We start from the raw sequence: 21,912 nt of genomic DNA on the forward strand, positions 1-21,912 counted from the left end.
AAGGAGCCGCTGATTAGATTTGGGATCTACTCTCTTTGCTTAACTCACCCCTATTTAACTGTCTCGAACCCTCCCTTGACACATCGGATGTCTAGTGAGTGTATTGCGACCTCTGCTTGGCTGGGTTCGCAATAGCAGGCATGTAGCATATATTGACAATGTAACAACAGTATTACCTGCTCTTATGGGCGGTCCCTCCAGACGAGAAAATAAACTTCACACAGTTAATGTATTTAAACTAAAGAGAATGGGCTAGATTCACATAGCCTGCCCTAACTTTGCAGTGGCGTAGTGTATCGTGTTTACACTACGCCGCCGTAAGTTAGCGAGGCAAGTACATGATTCACAAAGTACTTGCCTTCTAAGTTACGGCGGCGTAGTCTAAAGCGAGCGGGCGTAAGGGCGCCTAATTCAAAATAGGCTGAGGGGGCGTGTTCTATGATAATTTGTGTTGACCTAACGTGATTGACGTTTTTTTTGGAACGGCGCATGTGCCGTCCGCCTACATATCCCAGTGTGCATTGCGGCAAAGTACGCCGCACGGGCCTATTGGTTTTGACGTGGACGTAAATGACGTAAATCCCTATTCACGGACGACTTACGCAAACGACGTAAAATTTTCGAATTTCGACGTGGGAACGACGTCCATACTTAACATTACTATTCCAGCTATTTGATGAAATAACTTTAGGCCTGATAATGCGTTACGTAAACGATGTATCTGTACTGCGTCGGCCGGGCGTACGTTCGTGAATAGGCGTATCTAGTGATTTCCATATTCTACACCGACCGCAATGGAAGCGCCACCTAGCGTCCAGCCTAAAAATTACACTTTAGGATACAACGGTGTAAGACACTTACGCCGCTCGTATCTGAGCCTAATTTAAGCGTATCTGGTTATCAGAATACACTTAAATTAGCACCGACGCAAATTCAGACTTAGGCTGGCGTATCTACTGATACGCCAGCCTAAGTCTCTCTGAATCTAGCTAAATGAGTTTACTTTATGTAGACTAGAGAAAGCAAACATAGGTTTAAATTACAAGCCAACAACTGATATGCACTGACACACAATGATTCTGCAAGGGCCCTTGCGGGAATCAGTAAATAATAAGGAGAAGATCTAAGCCAGGGATATGCAATTAGCGGACCTCCAGCTGTTGCAAAACTACAAGTCCCATCATGCCTCTGCCTCTGGGTGTCATGCTTGTGGCTGTCAGAGTCTTGCTATGCCTCATGGGACTTGTAGTTCTGCAACAGCTGGAGGTCCGCTAATTGCATATCCCTGATAAAGAATGGTACCATTCAGTTAAACTAATATAGGCAGTCTATGCTCGCGAGCTCCCCCTAGCGGGCGGTCCTGCAGAGCAGACACTGGAAGAACCTCTCGAGAACAAAACCCACAATGCGGCCGTTGGTGCACTTTAGATTTGTAATCCACAAGTGGTAAGCGGTAGGATAAAGTTAATCAAACAGGGTATTCTGAATAAAAATGTTGGTGAACTGATCGCTCGTCAGAGTCAGCCACTTCTGCGTAACAACTATCTAAGTAGAGGGCCTCTAAGTTTTAGCTAGAGGCCAAACCCGTGTCTCCGGCTTGTAGGGTGGCACTAAGTTGTCTGTCTAAAGGGGAGAGTTGGAAGTTGAGCAGGTGCTCTCTCACCCGGACAGGCCCGATCCGCCTGAATTCTTCTCAAAGGCGCGTTGGTAGGTCTATGCTCCACTGCACGAGGGTTTCCGATATCAGGCTCTCCACTGTTTCAGTTGTCAGCTGGACGGCTTCTCCGGTCTTCCTAGAACACGAGCTGGGTACTGCGGTCTTGCTTCCCTCCGAATGGCTGGTCTCTCGGTGAATCCAGGCCCAGGCTTCAGGCCTAGCAGCACGGCTGTGCTGTTCTCCACAGCTCCGCAGAGGAGAAGATGCCGGTCCCGAGAGAGTGAGATCAGCCCCTCCTTTCCCTTAAGTAACCTCCCCCATAAGTCTGTGCGGAGGTGTCACATGTTCCAATGATGCAGGGCATTGTGGGAAGCGTAGTCTGTTTCTCCGAAGAGTCAATGGAGTCCATATCTCCCGCTACTTCTAGTCCCACAATGCATAACTTCTTAAAGGTATCCTACATATTTACAAGCGTGGATAAAGTTCCAGCGGGAATTCAGGCCTATCAATGGTCTCTGATAGGATGACCACGCTACATTGGCATAGGACACACACCCTGTCACGCCCCCTTAAAGGAGAATTATACAAAACAAAATGATTAGTTAAACCCACAAATGCTTTTTTATTCTTTTTTTAACACTACTAATTCTTTATACTGGCTTTTGAAATGTGCAAATGCAGCAATTTAGAAATTGGATAAAAGGTTTAGCACTGGGAAATACTTTTTGAAAGAAAAAAAGTGCATTTTATAAACAATATAGCTCAGGCCAAAATGAGGGACAAATGAGGAAGAAAGAGGGACAGAGGGACATTGTTCCAAATCAGGGACAGTCCCTCGAAATCAGGGACAATTGGGAGCTATGGACTGTAAGGCCCCGTACACACAACAGAGAAGTCGAGTTCCTCGTCGAGTTTTGGGATGAAGCCGCCGAGGAGCTCGGCGGGCCGCCTTCTCCCATAGAACAACGAGAAAATAGAGAACATGTTCTCTATTTTCTCGTCTAGCTCCTCGGCGGCTCCATCGAGCCAAAACTGTACAGACGACAGAGTTTCTCGGCAGAATCCGGGTTTTGACCGAGTTTCTCGGTGAATTCTGCCGAGAAACTCTGTCGTGTGTACGGGGCCTGATAGTTATCATTCACGGCATGCCTTGAATGAAACTGTTTTAAGAAACTGTTCATTCTTTTGGATTCTTTATTTACTGCATATCAGCTATAAATCTTGGGGCCCCTCACAATGTATATCAGACAATGTTAGCTAAGCGACACATACACACTATTAATAATCCAGGCCAGGTACTGCCATGTTTCACTTGAGGTATTGGTGGTACATCTCAAGCACATTGAGAAACACTATTGTAAAAATCGATGCTATAATGATATACTATGATAAACTGCATTATGTACAAGAATAGGGTTATGTCATTTTTAATCTGATGTTATCTGCTGTTTAATTTCTACAGTTGAGCTTTGTCCTGTCCCAGTTTCCTGTGTACTTCTTCCTCAACAAGTTCCTGAATACATATAACCACACACTCTTCAACGTGCACGAATGTGGTAAGTGCAGGCTCTTAGTAATATCATATACAAGGTTTGTACACAAGCTAAAATGGAAAAAAAAATCATAAAAATTATTTTATTTCCTTACCTGCTCTAGAAAACAGCAGCTGAAATACAATTGGTAGGTCGGTGTATGTGTTAGGTAGGTCAGTGTATGTTGCACAGTGAATTCTGAGCACAACGCATTCCTGAACCCTGTGTTCTGATAAAAACACATTCCCGAACCCTGTATTCTGAGCAAAATACATTCCTGAACCCTGTATTTTTAGCAAAACACATTCCTGAACCCTGTATTCCGAGCGAATCTGGCAGAATCGTACGTTTTGGGTTGCATAGGGCTCATTCAGAGGGATGATCAGTCCCATCCCCTGTACAGAGGCGCTGGTAGGTTTAATTTTGTGTTGGCACTTTGAAATAAAAAAAATTGGCCTAGGTTCACATTGGTGCAATTTGACATGCGATTTGACATGGCAAATCGCATGGCAAATCAGCGGCCATGGCACCGCACCGATTCCCAAAAGTAGTTCCTGTACTACTTTTGGTGACTTCGGGGTGCGACTTGTATAGACATCTGTGCAGGAATCCGCACAGATGTCTCTGAAATCGCTCCCGAAGTTGGACTGACATGCGGGTATGAAATCGTGCGAGTTCAGCTGAACTCTCATGATTTCTAACCCGCTGTCAGTGTGACCCTAGGCTGAAACTTGTTTTGTTCTGCAGTACTATGATAAATATGAGTAAAGAACTGAAAAGGTCAAGTGATATTTAAGCAGCCCACAGATGAAGCGATTTTCTTTCTTTTCACCACTGGTGGAAGGAAAGAAAATTGCTTTATTCCCCCATCAGCACAGTCAATGTTGAAGGGGGAACACCTCCCGCAGCACCATTGTATTCTGCTGGTGGGGGGGTGGGCGAGTATTTATGGCCAATGGAACACAATGATTACTGCTAGTGGCTGTAGCCTCTGGCGGTAATCGCATGTAGATCCATCGATCGACTTGGGTACAATCAGCCTGCCCCCATACATGGATCAAATCTTGGCCAGTCCCCGCTGAACCAAATGAATTTCAATCCATGTACAGTATGCCCAGCTTTACACTTGTAACACATCCTGTGATTTATCATCAGGTGCCACATAAGCTGGCCATACACTGATCACATTTTATCCGGTTCAGCAGGGACCAGCTGAATTTCCATCAGTGTGTAGCAGATCCCTCTCAAAAGAAGTCGATTGTTTTATCAACTTCTGCCAAACAGACAAGTAGGAAAACATCAGCAGAAGCCACTGTCAGAATAGAATATCCTGGCATGGGGTGATCCTCCATTCACATTGTGGAGAAAAAAAAAACACTGTGTATTCCCAGCTTTAGTGTTAATGTGACTGTCACAAATACAGAAGAATAGCTGTCATTGCAAACTAGAAAATGCATTTCCTGAGGAAAATGCGCGTGGGAATGCTGAATAGCTGAATTGCTGAGCCCGCACCAAAGCCATTCACCATAACCACTACACGATCTTTAGGACACACAGCTCCTTTCTCTATCTGCAAAGTAGAGAGTATCCTGACTTCCTGGTCGCCCCTCCCCCCTCAAGAGGTTTCCCCCCCCCCCCCCAGGTCAGTGAGGAGGTAGAAAGCTATTTATGGAAACAAATAGCATTACAAACGCTTTTTAATTCACAGACCAAATACATGAATTAAGCCTTCAAACAAACCTTAATAAATCCACAACCGTACATGCGATCGATACAGCGACTTCACCGTTTGAAACACAAGGCTTTTGTGAACAAATCGGTATAAAATTTATGTTGATAAACTTAAAAATGTGGGCATGTCAGCGATTTAAAAAAAAGTGTCTTTGTGCGTTTTGCAGAAACATTTTAAAGTCTTTTTAACATTACAGTCCATGAGTGAAAATTTCGGTCTCTTGTCCTTTAGAAGCTCCTGGAACTAAAAGTCAAATGCCTATCGCAAAACTGATCACATTGCCTGAAACCAGACACAAATACCTACGTTTTGATATATAAATTGTGTATGACAAGTAGATCTTGTGGGCGTGAGAGCAATTTGTTTCCCCTTTTTTTAAAGATAAAGTATAAATAGTACAAAAAACTTGAAGAAGTCTCATCGTTAGCTGAACGAGATGAACGTTTTAATAGTTGAATGGTCTCAATAGCTGAAAGTATGCAGAAGTTACGCAGAGCCAAAAAACGTACGGAATAATAAAAATAACTAGAAAATGCATTTCCTGAGGAAAATGCGAGTGGGAATGCTGAATAGCTGAATTGCTGAGCTCGCGCCAAAGCCATTCACCATAACCACTACAGTATCTTTAGGACATACAAGCAGTGTTCCTTCAGTACTTATAAAGCCTAATATCACACAGCTCCTTTCTCTATCTGCAATATGGGAGTGTCTTGACTTGCCTGGTCGCCCCTCCCCCTCAAGAGGCTTTCTCCACATGAGGTGGGGGAGGAGGACTGCACTGAGGTAAAAGAAAGCTATTTAGGGAATCAAAATACCATTAGAAACGCTTGAATCCACACACAAAATCAGTTATTGAAGCCTTCAAACAAAACGTAATAAATCCACAACCGTACATGCGATCGATACAGCGACTTCACCGTTTGAAACTCAAGGCTTTTGTGAACAAATCGGTATTAAACTTATGTTGATAAACTTAAAAATGTGGGCATGTCAGCGATTTAAAAAAGAGTGTCTTTGTGCGTTTTGCAGAAACATTTTGAAGTATTTTTAACATTACAGTCAATGACAGAGATTTTGGCGCTCTTGTCCTTTAGAAGCTCCTGGAACTAAAAGTCAAATCCCTATCACAAAACTGATCACATTGCCTGAAACCAGACACAAATACCTACGTTTTGATATATAAATTGTGTATGACAAGTAGATCTTGTGGGCGTGAGAGCAATTTGTTTCCCCTTTTTTTTAAAGATAATTTTTTTTCCATGATCCTCACTGTAAAGGTCACATGACACACTCTAAATCGCCTCCATAGGATTACATTATAACCGATAACATTTTCTGAAAAAATCACTAAACGTAAATTGCGTTTTCACAAAAACCGTAAAAGATATCAATCTGAAAAGTCATAGCCGGATAGCTGAATATTTTGTGACCGCTTTAAAGTTTGTTTGGTGTCTGTAAGTGAAAGTATGAAGGAGCTGAAACTTTTTGCAGGACGTGTGATTTGAAGCGGTAAAAAGCATGTTCTCATTGACTTCAATGTTAAAAAAAAAGTGTCTAAAAGCTTATTATTTTAAAAAGTATAAATAGTACAAAAAAACTTGAAGAAGTCCCATCGTTAGCTTAACGAGATGCACATTTCAATAGTTGAATGGTCTCAATAGCTGAAAGTATGCAGAAGTTACGCAGAGCCAAAAAACACGTACGGAATAATAAAAATAACTAGACAATGCATTTCCTGAGGAAAATGCGATGCGTGGGAATGCTGAATTGCTGAGCCCGCGCCAAAGCCATTCACCATAACCACTACACTATCTTTAGGACACACAGCTCCTTTCTCTATCTGCAAAGTAGAGAGTATCCTGACTTCCTGGTTGCCCCTCCCCCTCAAGAGGTTTCCCCTCCCCCCCCCCAGGTCAGTGAGGAGAAATATTGCACTGAGGTAGAAAGCTATTTATGGAAAGAAATTCCATTACAAACGCCTTTTATTCACAGACCAAATACATGAATTAAGCTTCAAACAAAACTTAATAAATCCACAACCGTACATGCGATCGATACAGCGACTACAACCGTTTGAAACACAAGGCTTTGTGAACGCATCGATATGAAATTTATGTTGATAAACTTAAAATGTGGCCATGTCAGCGATTTAGAAAAGAGCGTCTTTGTGTGTTTTGCAGGAACATTTTTTAGATTTTTTAACATGAGAGTCAATGAGAGAGATTTCAGGCTGTTGTCCTTTAGAAGCTCCAGGAACTAAAACTAAAAATACATATCACAAAACTGATCACATTGCCTGAAACCAGACAACAATACCTACGTTTTGATATATAAATTGTGTATGACAAGTAGATCTTGTGGGCGTGAGAGCAATTTGTTTCCCCTTTTTTTAAAGATAATTTTTTTTGTGGATGATCTCCACTCTAAAGGTCACATGACACACTCTAAACCTGCTCCATAGGATTACATTATAACCGATAAAATTTTCTGAAAATATCACTAAACGTAAATTGCGTTTTCACAAAACCCGTAAAAGATATCAATCTGAAAAGTCATAGCCGGATAGCTGAATATTTTGTGACCGCTTTAAAGTTTGTTTGGTGTCTGTAAGTGAAAGTATGAAGGAGCTGAAACTTTTGGCAGGACGTGTGATTTGGAGCGGGAAAAAGGATGTTCTCATTGACTTCATGTTAAAAAAAAGTTGTCTAAAAGCTTAATATTTTAAAAAGTATAAATAGTACAAAAAAACTTGAAGAAGTCCCATCGTTAGCTGAACGAGACGAACATTTTAATAGTTGAATGGTCTCAATAGCTGAAAGTATACAGAAGTTACGCAGAGCCAAAAAACGTACGGAATAATAAAGGAGAAAAATAACTAGACAATGCATTCCCTGAGGAAAATGCGAGTGGGAATGCTGAATAGCTGAATTGCTGAGCCCGCACAAAAGCTATTGACCATAACCACTACAGTATCTTTAGGACATACAAGCAGTGTTCCTTCAGTACTTATAAAGCCTAATATCACACAGCTCCTTTCTCTATCTGCAATATAGAGAGTGTCCTGACTTGCCTGGTCGCCCCTCCCCCTCAAGAGGCTTTCTCCACATGAGGTGGGGGAGGAGGACTGCACTGAGGTAAGGAAAGCTGTTTAGGGAATCAAAATACCATTAGAAACGCTTTCATCCACACACAAAATCAGTTATCGAAGCCTTCAAACAAAGCTTAATAAATCCACAACCGTACATGCGATCGATACAGCGACTACACCGTTTGAAAGACACGGCCCTTGTGAACGCAGCGATATGAAATTTATGTTGATAAACTTAAAAATGTGGCCATGTCAGCGATTTACAAAAGAGCGTGTTTGTGTGTTTTGCACAAACATTTTTTAGATAATTTAACATGAGAGTCTATGAGAGAAGATTTCAGGCTGTTGTCCTTTAGAAGCTCCAGGAACTAAAACTAAAATACGTATCACAAAACTGATCACATTGCCTGAAACCAGACAAGCATAGCTACGTTTTGATATATAAATTGTGTATGACAAGTAGATCTTGTGGGCGTGAGAGCAATTTGTTCCCCCTTTTTTTAAAGATAATATTGTTTGTGGATGATCTCCACTCTAAAGGTCACATGACACACTCTAAACCTGCTCCATAGGATTACATTATAACCGATAAAAAAATCACTAAACGTAAATTGCGTTTTCACAAAAACCATAAAAGATATCAATCTAAAAAGTCATGTTTGGATAGCTGAATATTTTGTGACCGCTTTAAAGTTTGTTTGGTGTCTGTAAATGAAAGTATGAAGGAGCTGAAACTTTTGGCAGAACGTATGTTTTGAAGCAGGAAAAAGGATGTTCTCATTGACTTCAATGTTAAAAAAAAGTGTCTAAAGGCTTAATATTTTAAAAAGTATAAATAGTACAAAAAAACTTGAAGAAGTCCCATCATTAGCTGAACGAGATGAACATTTTAAAAGTTGAATGGTCTCAATAGCTGAAAGTATGCAGAAGTTACGCAGAGCCAAAAAACGTACGGAATAAAATTAAAATTAAAATTAAGAATAATAAAAAACGAATATCAATACTGGGAATGCTTATTAAAGCATTCCCACTAATAAAAAACGAATATCAATACTGGGAATGCTTATTAAAGCATTCCCACTAATAACTAGATAATGCATTTCCTGAGGAAAATGCGAGTGGGAATGCTGAATTGCTGAGCCCGCACAAAAGCCATTCACCATAACCACTACAGTATCTTTAGGACATACAAGCAGTGTTCCTTCAGTACTTATAAAGCCTAATATCACACAGCTCCTTTCTCTATCTGCAATATAGAGAGTGTCCTGACTTGCCTGGTCGCCCCTCCCCCTCAAGAGGCTTTCTCCACATGAAGTGGGGGAGGAGGACTGCACTGAGGTAAAAGAAAGCTGTTTAGGGAATCAAAATACCATTAGAAACGCTTTCATCCACACACAAAATCAGTTATCGAAGCATTCAAACAAAACGTAATAAATCCACAACCCGTACATGCGATCGATACAGCGACTTCACCGTTTGAAAGACACGGCCCTTGTGAACGCATCGATATAAAATTTATGTTGATAAACTTAAAATTGTGGCCATGCCAGCGATTTAGAAAAGAGCGTCTTTGTGTGTTTTGCAGGAACATTTTTAAAATTTTTAACATGAGAGTCAATGAGAGTGGTTTTGTCGCTCTTGTCCTTTAGAAGCTCCTGGAACTAAAAGTCAAATGCCTATCACAAAACTGATCACATTGCCTGAAACGAGACAAAAATACCTACGTTTTGATATATAAATTGTGTATGACAAGTAGATCTTGTGGGCGTGAGAGCAATTTGTTTTCCCTTTTTTTAAAGATAATTTTTTTTTTCAAAGATCTCCACTCTAAAGGTCACATGACACACTCTAAATCCCTTCCATAGGATTACATTATAACCGATTACATTTTCTGAAAAAATCGCTAAACGTAAATTGCGTTTTCACAAAAAACGTGAAAGATATCAATCTGAAAAGTCATGTTTGGATAGCTGAATATTTTGTGACCGCTTTAAAGTTTGTTTGGTGTCTGTAAGTGAAAGTATGAGGAGCTGAAACTTTTGGGCAGAACGTGTGTTTTGAAGCGGTATAAAAAGCATGTTCTCATTGACTTCAATGTTAAAAAAAAGTGTCTAAAAGCTTAATATTTTAAAAAGTATAAATAGTACAAAAAAACTTGAAGAAGTCCCATCGTTAGCTGAACGAGACGAACATTTTAATAGTTGAATGGTCTCAATAGCTCAAGTATCAGAAGTTACGCAGAGCCAAAAAACGTACGGAATAAAGGATAAGAATAAAAAGAATAACTAGAAAATGCATTCCCTGAGGAAAATGCGAGTGGGAATGCTGAATTGCTGAGCCCGCACCAAAGCCATTCACCATAACCACTACACTATCTTTAGGACACACAGCTCCTTTCTCTATCTGCAAAGTAGAGAGTATCCTGACTTCCCTGGTCGCCCCTCCCCCTCAAGAGTTTCCCCCCCTCCCCCCAGTCAGTGAGGAGGACTTCACTGAGGTAGAAGCTATTTATGGAAAGAATTACCATTACAAACGCTTTTAATTCACAGACCAAATACATGAATTAAGCCTTCAAACAAAACTTAATAAATCCACAACCGTACATGCGATCGATACAGCGACTTCACCGTTTGAAAGAAACGGCCCTTGTGAACGCATCGATATGAAATTTATGTTGATAAACTTAAAAATGTGGCCATGTCAGCGATTTAGAAAAGAGCGTCTTTGTGTGTTTTGCAGAAACATTTTTTAGACTTTTTAACATGACGGTCAATGGGAGGGAGTTTGAGGCGCTTGTCCTTTAGAAGCTCCTGGAACTAAAAGTCAAATGCCTATAGCAAAACTGATCACATTGCCTGAAACCAGACAAGCATAGCTACGTTTTGATATATAAATTGTGTATGACAAGTAGATCTTGTGGGCGTGAGAGCAATTTGTTCCTCCTTTTTTAAAGATACTTTTTTTTTGTGGATGATCTGTGCTGTAATGGTCACATGACACACTCTAAAGCTGCTCCATAGAAACACATTATAACCGATAACATTTTCTGAAAAATTCACCAAACGTAAATTGTGTTTTCACAAAAACCGTAAAAGATATCAATCTAAAAAGTCATGTTTGGATAGCTGAATATTTTGTGACCGCTTTAAAGTTTGTTTGGTGTTTGTAAGTGAAAGTATGAAGGAGCTGAAACTTTTGGCAGAACGTGTGTTTTGAAGCAGGAAAAAGGATGTTCTCATTGACTTCAATGTTAAAAAAAAGTGTCTAAAAGCTTAATATTTTAAAAAGTATAAATAGTACAAAAAAACTTGAAGAAGTCCCATCGTTAGCTGAACGAGATGAACATTTTAAAAGTTGAATGGTCTCAATAGCTGAAAGTATGCAGAAGTTGCGCAGAGCCAAAAAACTTACGGAATAAAATTAAAATTAAGAATAACTAGACAATGCATTTCCTGAGGAAAATGCGAGTGGGAATGCTGAATTGCTGAGCCCGCACCAAAGCAAATTCACCATAACCACTACACTATCTTTAGGACACACAGCTCCTTTCTCTATCTGCAAAGTAGAGAGTATGCTGACTTCCTGGTCGCCCCTCCCCCCTCAAGAGGTTTCCCCTCCCCCCCAGGTCAGTGAGGAGGACTTCACTGAGGTAAGGAAAGCTATTTATGGAAAGAAATACCATTACAAACGCCTTTTAATTCACAGACCAAATACATGAATTAAGCCTTCAAACAAAGCTTAATAAATCCACAACCGTACATGCGATCGATACAGCGACTACACCGTTTGAAAGACACGGCTCTTGTGAACGCAGCGATATGAAATTTATGTTGATAAACTTAAAAATGTGGCGTCTTTGTGTGTTTTGCAGAAACATTTTTTAGATAATTTAACATAAGAGTCTATGAGAGAAGATTTCAGGCTGTTGTCCTTTAGAAGCTCCAGGAACTAAAACTAAAATACGTATCACAAAACTGATCACATTGCCTGAAACCAGACAAGCATACCTACGTTTTGATATATAAATTGTGTATGACAAGTAGATCTTGTGGGCGTGAGAGCAATTTGTTTCCCCTTTTTTTAAAGATAATTTTTTTTTCAAAGATCTCCACTGTAAAGGTCACATGACACACTCTAAATCCCTTCCATAGGGTTACATTATAACCGATTAAATTTTCTGAAAATATCACTAAACGTAAATTGCGTTTTCACAAAAACCGTAAAAGATATCAATCTGAAAAGTCATAGCCGGATAGCTGAATATTTTGTGACCGCTTTAAAGTTTGTTTGGTGTCTGTAAGTGAAAGTATGAAGGAGCTGAAACTTTTGGCAGAACGTGTGTTTTGAAGCAGGAAAAAGGATGTTCTCATTGACTTCAATGTTAAAAAAAAGTGTCTAAAAGCTTAATATTTTAACCACTTCCATACCAGGTACTTACGCAGCTTCCCGCCCAAGCCAATTTTCAGCTTTCAGCACTGTCGCACTTTGAATGGCAATTGCGCGGTCATGCTACACTGTACCCAAACAAAATTGGCGTCCTTTTTTCCCCCACAAATAGAGCTTTCTTTCGGTGGTATTTGATCACCTCTGCGATTTTTTTTTTTGCGCAACAACTAAAAAAAGGCTGAAAATTTGGAAAAAAAAATACGTTTTTATTTTTTTCTGTTAATTTTTTTGTAAATAAGTTTTCTCTTTCAATTACGGGCACTGATATGGCGGCACTAATGGGCACCGATGAGATGGCACTGATGGACATCGATGAGGTAGTACTGACGGGCACAGATGAGGTGGCACTGATTGGCGGCGCTGGTATGCGACACTGATGGGCACACATAGGCGGCACTGGTGGGCACACATAGGCGGCACTGATGGGCACACAGGCGGCACTGATGGGCACACATAGGCGGAACTGATGGGCACACATAGGCGACACTGATGGGCACACATAGGCGGCACAGATGGGCACTCATGGGCGGCACTGATGTATACTTATGGGTGGCACAGATGGGCACTGCTAGGTGGGCACTGGGCATGGATGGGCACTGTGGGGTGGCGCTGATGGACACTGGGGTGGCGCTGATGGACACTGGGGTGGCGCTGATGGACACTGGGGTGGCAGCACTGATTGTTGCCAGTCAGTGCCCATTTGTGGGCACTGACTGGCATCTTTTTTTCTTTATGCTTTTTTTTTTTTTTTTTAACTTTTTTTTTTTTCTGTTTTTTTTTTTTTTTTTGCCCACCCTGGTGGTCCAGGGTGGGCATCCCTGGTGGTCCAGTGTGGCGATCCGAGTGGGGGCTGCGCTGATAACCAATCAGCGCGAACCCCCCCTGTCAGGAGAGCCGCCGATCGGCTATCCTCTACTCGCTTCTGTCAGACGCGAGTGAGGAAGAGCCATCAACGGCTCTTCCTGTTTACATCGTGATCAGCCGTGGTTGGACACGGCTGATCACGTGGTAAAGAGTCTCCGCCGGAGGCTCTTTACCGAGATCGGAGATGCAGGGTGTCAGACTGACACCCCGCATCACCGATCGCCGCGATGCGCGCCCCCACGGGCGCGCGGCATGAAATCCTGCAGGACGTTCTGGAACGTCCTGTCAGGATTTCATAACCACTTCCCGGACGTAAATCGGCCATAGGCCGGGCGGGAAGTGGTTAAAAAGTATAAATAGTACAAAAAAACTTGAAGAAGTCCCATCGTTAGCTGAACTAGACGAACATTTTAAAAGTTGAATGGTCTCAATAGCTGAAAGTATGCAGAAGTTACGCAGAGCCAAAAAACTTACGGAATAATAAAATTAAAATTAAGAAGAAGAGCTAGAAAATGCATTTCCTGAGGAAAATGCGAGTGGGATTGCTGAATTGCTGAGCCCGCACCAAAGCCATTCACCATAACCACTACACTATCTTTAGGACACACAGCTCCTTTCTCTATCTGCAAAGTATAGAGTATCCTGACTTCCTGGTCGCCCCTCCCCCCTCAAGAGGTTTCCCCTCCCCCCCAGGTCAGTGAGGAGGAATATTGCCCTGAGGTAAGGAAAGCTATTTATGGAAAGAAATAGCATTACAAACGCCTTTTAATTCACAGACCAAATACATGAATTACGCCTTCAAACAAAAGTTAATAAATCCACAACCATATATGCGATCGATACAGCGACTTCACCGTTTGAAAGACACGGCCCTTGTGAACGCATCGATATGAAATTTATGTTGATAAACTTAAAAATGTGGCCATGTCAGCGATTTAGAAAAGAGCGTCGTTGTGTGTTTTGCAGAAACATTTTTTAGACTTTTTAACATGAGAGTCTATGAGAGAAGATTTCAGGCTGTTGTCCTTTAGAAGCTCCAGGAACTGAAACTAAAATACGTATCACAAAACTGATCACATTGCCTGAAACCAGACAAGCATACCTACGTTTTGATATATAAATTGTGTATGACAAGTAGATCTTGTGGGCGTGAGAGCAATTTGTTCCCCCTTTTTTTAAAAATAATATTTTTTGTGGATGATCTCCACTCTAAAGGTCACATGACACACTCTAAACCTGCTCCATAGGATTACATTATAACCGATAAAAAAATCACTAAACGTAAATTGCGTTTTCACAAAAACCGTAAAAGATATCAATTTTAAAAAGTCATGTTTGGATAGCTGAATATTTTGTGACCGCTTTAAAGTTTGTTTGGTGTCTGTAAGTGAAAGTATGAAGGAGCTGAACTTTTGGCAGAACGTGTGTTTTGAAGCAGGAAAAAGGATGTTCTCATTGACTTCAATGTTAAAAAAAGTGTCTAAAAGCTTAATATTTTAAAAAGTATAAATAGTACAAAAAAACTTGAAGAAGTCCCATCGTTAGCTGAACGAGACGAACATTTTAATAGTTGAATGGTCTCAATAGCTGAAAGTATGCAGAAGTTACGCAGAGCCAAAAACGTACGAATAAAATTAAAATTAAAATTAAGAAGAAGAATAATAAAAAACGAATATCAATACTGGAATGCTTATTAAGCATTCCCACTAATAATAAAAAACGAATATCAATACTGGGAATGCTTATTAAGCATTCCCACTAAAAAACGAATATCAATACTGGGAATGCTTATTAAAGCATTCCCACTAATAATAAAAAACGAATATCAATACTGGGAATGCTTATTAAAGCATTCCCACTAACTAGACAATGCATTTCCTGAGGAAAATGCGAGTGGGAATGCTGAATTGCTGAATTGCTGAGCCCGCACAAAAGCCATTCACCATAACCACTACAGTATCTTTAGGACATACAAGCAGTGTTCCTTCAGTACTTATAAAGCCTAATATCACACAGCTCCTTTCTCTATCTGCAATATAGAGAGTGTCCTGACTTTCCTGGTCGCCCCTCCCCCTCAAGAGGCTTTCTCCACATGAGGTGGGGGAGGAGGACTGCACTGAGGTAAGGAAAGCTATTTAGGGAACCAAAATACCATTACAAACGCTTTCATCCACACACAAAATCAGTTATCGAAGCCTTCAAACAAAACGTAATAAATCCACAACCGTACATGCGATCGATACAGCGACTTCACCGTTTGAAAGACACGGCCCTTGTGAACGCATCGATATGAATTTATGTTGATAAACTTAAAATTGTGGCCATGCCAGCGATTTAGAAAAGAGCGTCTTTGTGTGTTTTGCAGGAACATTTTTAAAATTTTTCTTGTTCAAATTTTTTATTGTAAAAAAGAAAGAGTACAGAATAAAAAATACACATTTCCGCGTAAAACAATAGCGGGGATACAGTGGTACATAATGACATCAACGTGTACAAACAATACCGGGGGAACCACCCGGGATTATGCAACAGAGGATCAAGTGCAACATATCGAGAAAAGGCATTAAAGCGGAGTCTTTTGGAAACATAGTGGATAGGGACAAAGTAATCTAAAATACATAGCAAACGTTTCTATTCCAAAAGGTAGAATAGAACAGTAACCCGTACTCAACAGGTGCAAGGATAGAGAACTAAAGGCTAATGGGGGGCTACACGTGACCGTGTCGCCCCTGTGTAAAAAAAAAACAATAAGTTTCAATGTAGGGGGGAGGGAGCCCTAAGAGACCAGGGCGGGGGAGGAGAAATGTAGGGGTGGGAGATAGAGGAAGGGAGGGAGAAAAGAGGGAATAGAAAAGAAAAGGAGGGAAGAGTGTCGGCGAGGGCGGGTACGCCCCCGATGGGCCATCGTGTCAAATTATGAAAACATTACGACAATCATGGGATCGGGAAGGTGGCTACAAAGTCAGGAGGGAGAAAATATTCCACCCATGGGGACCAGACTTTATCATGTTGTGGGATTCTATCTAAAATAATTCCTTCAGTCTTACTATGGATCATTGCTTGGGTCACTCTGTGTTTTACTTCGGCTACATGAAGTTTGGGGGTTTTCCAGGCCTTGGCTATTGTTTGTTTAGCAGCTGTGGTCAATTGTAATAGGAGACGAACTTGAGCTCTGGTATAATCACCACTAACGTGATTTAACAAGGCCAAAGATGGATCAGGGAGGAGGGTGTCATGTAAGATGGTCGAAGGCCATACGGAATATTACTTTCCAAAATTGTTGTACAATGGTGCATGACCACCATATATGTTCGTGGGTACCTCTCCCTCCACAACCCCGGAAACATACAGGAGAATACAAAGGTGAGAATTTAGCTATCCTAGCTGGGACCAGGTACCACCACATGAGGACCTTGTAGTTGGCCTCCAAGGCCACAACGTTTTGAGTGGAGGTCTTAGTGCGGGCCCAAATAGTCGCCCAGTCCTCCGATTTCAATGTGATTTGTAAGTCTTTGGACCACTGTGCAGCATATAGAGGGAGTTCAGAGGGTGGGGCCGTGAGATGGCTATAGATACGCGAAATAATGCCGGGGGCGTGCGGATCTGAGTTACAAATATTTTCATAGAAAGACATACCGTCAAATAAGGAGCAAACACCTACCACTGTACGAGTGAAGTGGGTTATTTGGAGGTAGTGATAGTATTCAGCAGAGGGTAACTCGACTTGGGTCTGGAGTTCCAAAAAAGTCTTCAAAGTGGTTTTATTTACTATATCGCAGATCCGGCGTAGCCCTGCTTGAGACCAAAACCGGAAGGATTCCGGTTCTGCGAAAGCAGGATGAAAAAGTGGGTGGCCAAAAAACGAAAGTAGGGGGGCATGGGGGCGGAGACTAAATGGAAAGGGGTACGTAAGGAGTCCCATAATTTGAGTGAATGACGTGTGACCGGATTCGTTATTGAGGTACGGACCGACGGTGGTAGCCATAGTAAATTGTGGACCAATAGGGGAGAAATATCAATGGCTTCCAAACCAACCCATATAGGAATTTCAATGGACGCATGAAGCAGGGTGATCTGGGCTAGCTGGGAAGCCTGATAATAACGAAGAAAATTGGGAATCCCGAGTCCCCCACTAAGTCTATTGCGGAGAAGAATAGATCTGGAAACCTTGGTTTAATGGGGCCCCATATGTATCGGAAGACTCGGGATTGAATAACTCTATGATAATATGACGGGACTGGTATCGGGAGGACTCTGTAAAGATAAAACAATTTGGGCAGCAGGGACATCTTGACAGCAGCAACTCTGCCCAGCCAAGACACACATAAGGGTTTCCATGAATCTAATAGAGACGACAACTGCGTCAACATGGGGAGGTAATTGGACCGAAAAAGGAAAGCTGGGTCACCAGTCAATTTTATACCTAGATATGGCAGGGAGGCAGTGGACCAGGTAAATGGGAAATATTCTTGAAGATGAGCAACCTCATCAGCAGGGAGAGACACATTAAGGGCCCGTGACTTAGATTGATTGACTTCTAGACACGAGGATTTAGCAAATTTATCAAGAATTCGTAGTAAGCTTGGGAGGGTTAGACGGGGGGAAGTTACAAATAAGAGAGTGTCATCCGCAAATAAGCAAATTTTGTGGGAGGTAGAGGCAATTTCTAATCCTTTAATTTCGGGGCTGGACCTAATCAGGGCAGCCAGTGGTTCTATTGCCAAGGCAAAAAGTAGAGGAGATAGGGGACAGCCTTGCCTAGTGCCCCTACCAATCTGGAAACTATCTGAACGAAACCCAGAGTATTTGACATATGCCTGTGGATGGCTATAGAGAGAGCCCATCCACTGCAAGAAATGTGGACCGAAACCCCATCGGATGAGTATAAAATTCAGGTAGGGCCATGAAACTGTGTCAAATGCCTTCCTGATATCAAGAGATAGCAGGTGCATAGGGATTTTACGGCTTCTAGCAACATGTTGAAGCAGGATTACTCTGCGAATGTTTTCACTAGCTTGTCGGCGAGGAATAAAGCCCACCTGGTCTTTGTGTATCATTCCTCCTATGATGGGATTGAGGCGTAAGGCCATGATCTTAGCTAGAATTTTGATATCTAAATTGAGTAGCGAGATAGGTCTAAAGTTGGACCACAGGGTATTATCTGAGTTGGGTTTGGGTATCATCGCTATAATGGCTGTCAATGTGTCTCGACCGAACGAGTGCTGTCGCAGGATTGCATTAAAAGCTTTAGAGAGAAGTGGGGCCAGAGTAACAACAAATTTCTTATAGTAATTGCTCGAGAGCCCATCTTGACCAGGTCTCTTATGGGGCTTGAGAGTTTTGATAGCCGAGATGACCTCCTCTACCGTTATAGATTTCTCCAGAAGCTCACGATTGGAGTCTGACAAAGCCGGCAAGGGGACATCTCGGAACAAAGCTTCAGCTTCGGCCGGGAAAAAAGTAGACTTGTATAATTCTTCCAGTTTCCGACGGAAAATCGTCAAGACTTTAACAGGATTGCTGGTAAATGAGTTCTTGTCTGTACGAAGGCGGATGGGAACATGGGTTCTATCCGGGCGGCGGAGGCGTAGTGCCAGGAAGGTGTCGGGTTTGTTGGCCCTAGTATAAATGGTGTGGGCAGACCTGCGGATGGCCTTATCAGCAGACTCGGCCAACAACAGGTCCAATTCTACTTTGGCCCTTTCCATGGCTATTCTATGAGGTTCAGAGGGGGAGGATTGAAACCGAAGGAAACATTGGTGGAAGTCGTGCTCCCGTTTGGCCAGCTGCAATTTCCTATCGCGATTTAAGTGGGTCGACACTGAGATACATTTACCCCTAATTACTGGCTTGTGCGCTTCCCACAAAAGAACTGGGGAAATATCAGGTGTGGAGTTGTGTTTGAGATATTCTGTTAGGGCAATCTGGATATCAAAACAGTAGGACTGGTTAGTAAGATGGGCCTCATTCATACACCAGGTACGATCTTTAGAGCGTGGGATCAGGGACGAGACTGAGGTTAGTACTGCACAGTGGTCTGACCAGGTAATAGGCTGAATGGTGGAGCTAAGCAAAATAGGGGAGGAGGCAATCGATACAAAAATATGGTCAATCCTAGAAAATGACTTATGGGGGTAAGAATAAAACGTGTAATTTTTCTTAGTAGGATTACATTCCCGCCAGGAATCGAGTAAGGAGGCTTGTTGGAGAAGTATCCGAAAGCGTAGAGAGGGAGAGTACTGATCAGAAGCATAAGGGGATTTGTCCAGATGGGGTTGGAGTGTTAAGTTCGAGTCACCGCATAAAAACAGAGTGCCCTTGCAATGGGAACGTAGGACCTGAAGCAGATGTGAAAAAAAGGGAATTGGGTTAGTGTTCGGGGCGTAATAAGAGACAAGAGTGACCTCTATTTCTTGGAGCAAACCAACCAGTATAATATAGCGGCCTTCAGGGTCTTTTATTTCTGAGGTCACTGTGAAGGGAATTGAATGATGTAAGGCAATGAGAACACCCCGGTGTTTTGTACTAGCTGAGGCAGTAAACACCTGAGGATATTTAGGACTAAAGTATTTTGGAGTGTTACGTTCAGAAAAATGAGTTTCCTGGAGGGCCACTATATCTGCTTTCAGGGAAGCAAAAGTTTGAAACGCCTTAACCCTCTTGTTGGGAGAGTTCAGGCCCTTGACATTTAGGGAAAGAACATTCAAGGGGGCCATGTAAAGCTAAAGAGACTAATATTCTGGGACCTCACTAGGGGGCCCCGACCTCGCCGACAAGGAGAAAGGAGAAAGGAAAGAGCAGAAAGGTAAGACAAGGAGGAGGAAGAAGGGGAAGGGAAGGGTTCGTAGGGCAAACCAAAAAACATCAGGAAGGGTGAGAGTTAAACTCTGTCGCCCAACCAAATAGTGCATCGACCACCGGCCAGCCAGCTAGCACGGGTGTGGGTGCACCGTAGAAAGGGGGAGCAATGACTGCTCCCCGCCACAAACGGGGGATATAGAAATTACCTATCATATTATAATGTAAAAGGATCAACAAACAGTAGCTGTATATCAAGCATATTCCTAAAAATAAGAGTAGCAGCAGAAGTGAAATTTTCAAACCAAACCGAAGGTGTACTTAATTAACATTTGCAGTGTGTATGACATTATATATCACAGGGTAAGCACCCGGTCTTAAACCTGAGAGCTAGAATAACCCATTCTCTTAGGGGGGAAACCCAAGGATATATTGGGGTAGGGAAGGGAATGTAGGCGGGGGGGGGGAAGGGGAAGGTAAAGGAGGGTATGGAGTTATTGGGACAGGGAGAAGACCAGGGAAAGACCAGGGTTGGCTGGGGAGGGTAGGGAGGGGAGACAATATTCCAGAGACGCGAACCCCGTGGGGGGATACGCTTCAAGACACATGGTAGGAACCGGGAGGCTCCTAAAGGTGAACTTAAACAACCATGAACAACTGTAAGATTGGAGCTACATCTGTGAGAGTATAATTATATATGCAACACACATAATGTATAAGTATAGCTTAAAAATGAACCTGGTAGGTGGGTGCAAAAATGCGTCTTAACCGCCCCGGGCCACAAAAAGCTACGGCCCGAGGTGGGTGGACTGAAAGCTAAATAGAAAACACGCTTGAGTATTTAGAAAAAAAGATTAAAAAAAAAGAAAAAATGGTAGATAACAAAAAAATAAAAAACTGGACCTGAGCAACCCCTGCAGGCTTCGCAGGATTGCAGTCGTCTCCCTCCTGGAGAATGGAGTGGAGAACCGGTGATGGCCGTCTCTCCGGGCTTCAGTATGACAGGTCTTCCACAGGTGGGGCAGTGTGCAACAGCAAGCATCAGCCCAAAAGTTCAGTCCGGCACTGGGGAAGAAAACTGGAGACAAAAATGGAGAGACCTGCAAGAGAAAATAAAGTTAAACAAGCCTCTTCAGCGAGGCGAGTATAATTGACGGTCAGGAGCTCCATCCCTATGGGAGCGAGCAGGGGTCCCCTTGCGGACAGAAGAGGGACCCTGTTGTGCCCTTCTCGGGGTGAAGGAGTACGGATGAATGGCATCACGGGCAGGGGTACGAGGCAAGTTAGTCTCCGATGATTGAGCAGGGACGGCAAGGTGGAGGGATTCCAAAAGGCGCTGTAAGGATTCAGGCGACGTGCAGGAGTGTTGTTGGCCTTGATGGGTGAATTGCAGGGCGAAAGGGAATCGCCAAGTATATTTCAGGTGGTGCTGGATGAGAACTTGCAGTTGGGGTTTCATCGCCCGTCTCTTAGCGATAGTAAGGGGGGCGAGGTCGGAGAAGAGCTGATAGGTATGGCCCTGGAACAGGAGGGTATCTTTGTTCCGTGCAGCAGCAAGTAATTGTTCCTTCGTGCGAAAGAAGTGCAGCTTAATGATAATGTCCCGGGGGGGGCCATCTTGCTGACGGCGGGTGAGGGCCCTATGGATTCTATCAAACTCGAGGCGTTCAATTGGGATGGAGGGTGCAAGCTCTTGGAACAAGGCCGTGGAAAATGATTGCAGGTCACCCACGGTTTCAGGAATATTGCGGATACGTAAATTAGACCTGCGAGAACGGTTTTCGGCGTCCTCTAA

General features: G+C 42.5%; 1 protein-coding gene across 2 annotated transcripts in view; it reads left to right on the top strand.

Annotated features, from left to right (window-relative positions):
* Positions 1-21,912, top strand: part of UNC93B1 (unc-93 homolog B1, TLR signaling regulator) — a 259,616-nt gene that overhangs the window by 168,301 nt on the left and 69,403 nt on the right. For both annotated transcript variants that reach the window (XM_040320883.1, XM_040320884.1), the window contains one exon: positions 3,120-3,213. In XM_040320883.1, coding sequence (XP_040176817.1) covers positions 3,120-3,213 — 94 coding nt within the window. The remainder of the gene's footprint in view (positions 1-3,119; positions 3,214-21,912) is intronic.

Source organism: Rana temporaria, chromosome 8 (assembly GCF_905171775.1).
Source record: "Rana temporaria chromosome 8, aRanTem1.1, whole genome shotgun sequence".
Classification (NCBI taxonomy): domain Eukaryota; kingdom Metazoa; phylum Chordata; class Amphibia; order Anura; family Ranidae; genus Rana; species Rana temporaria.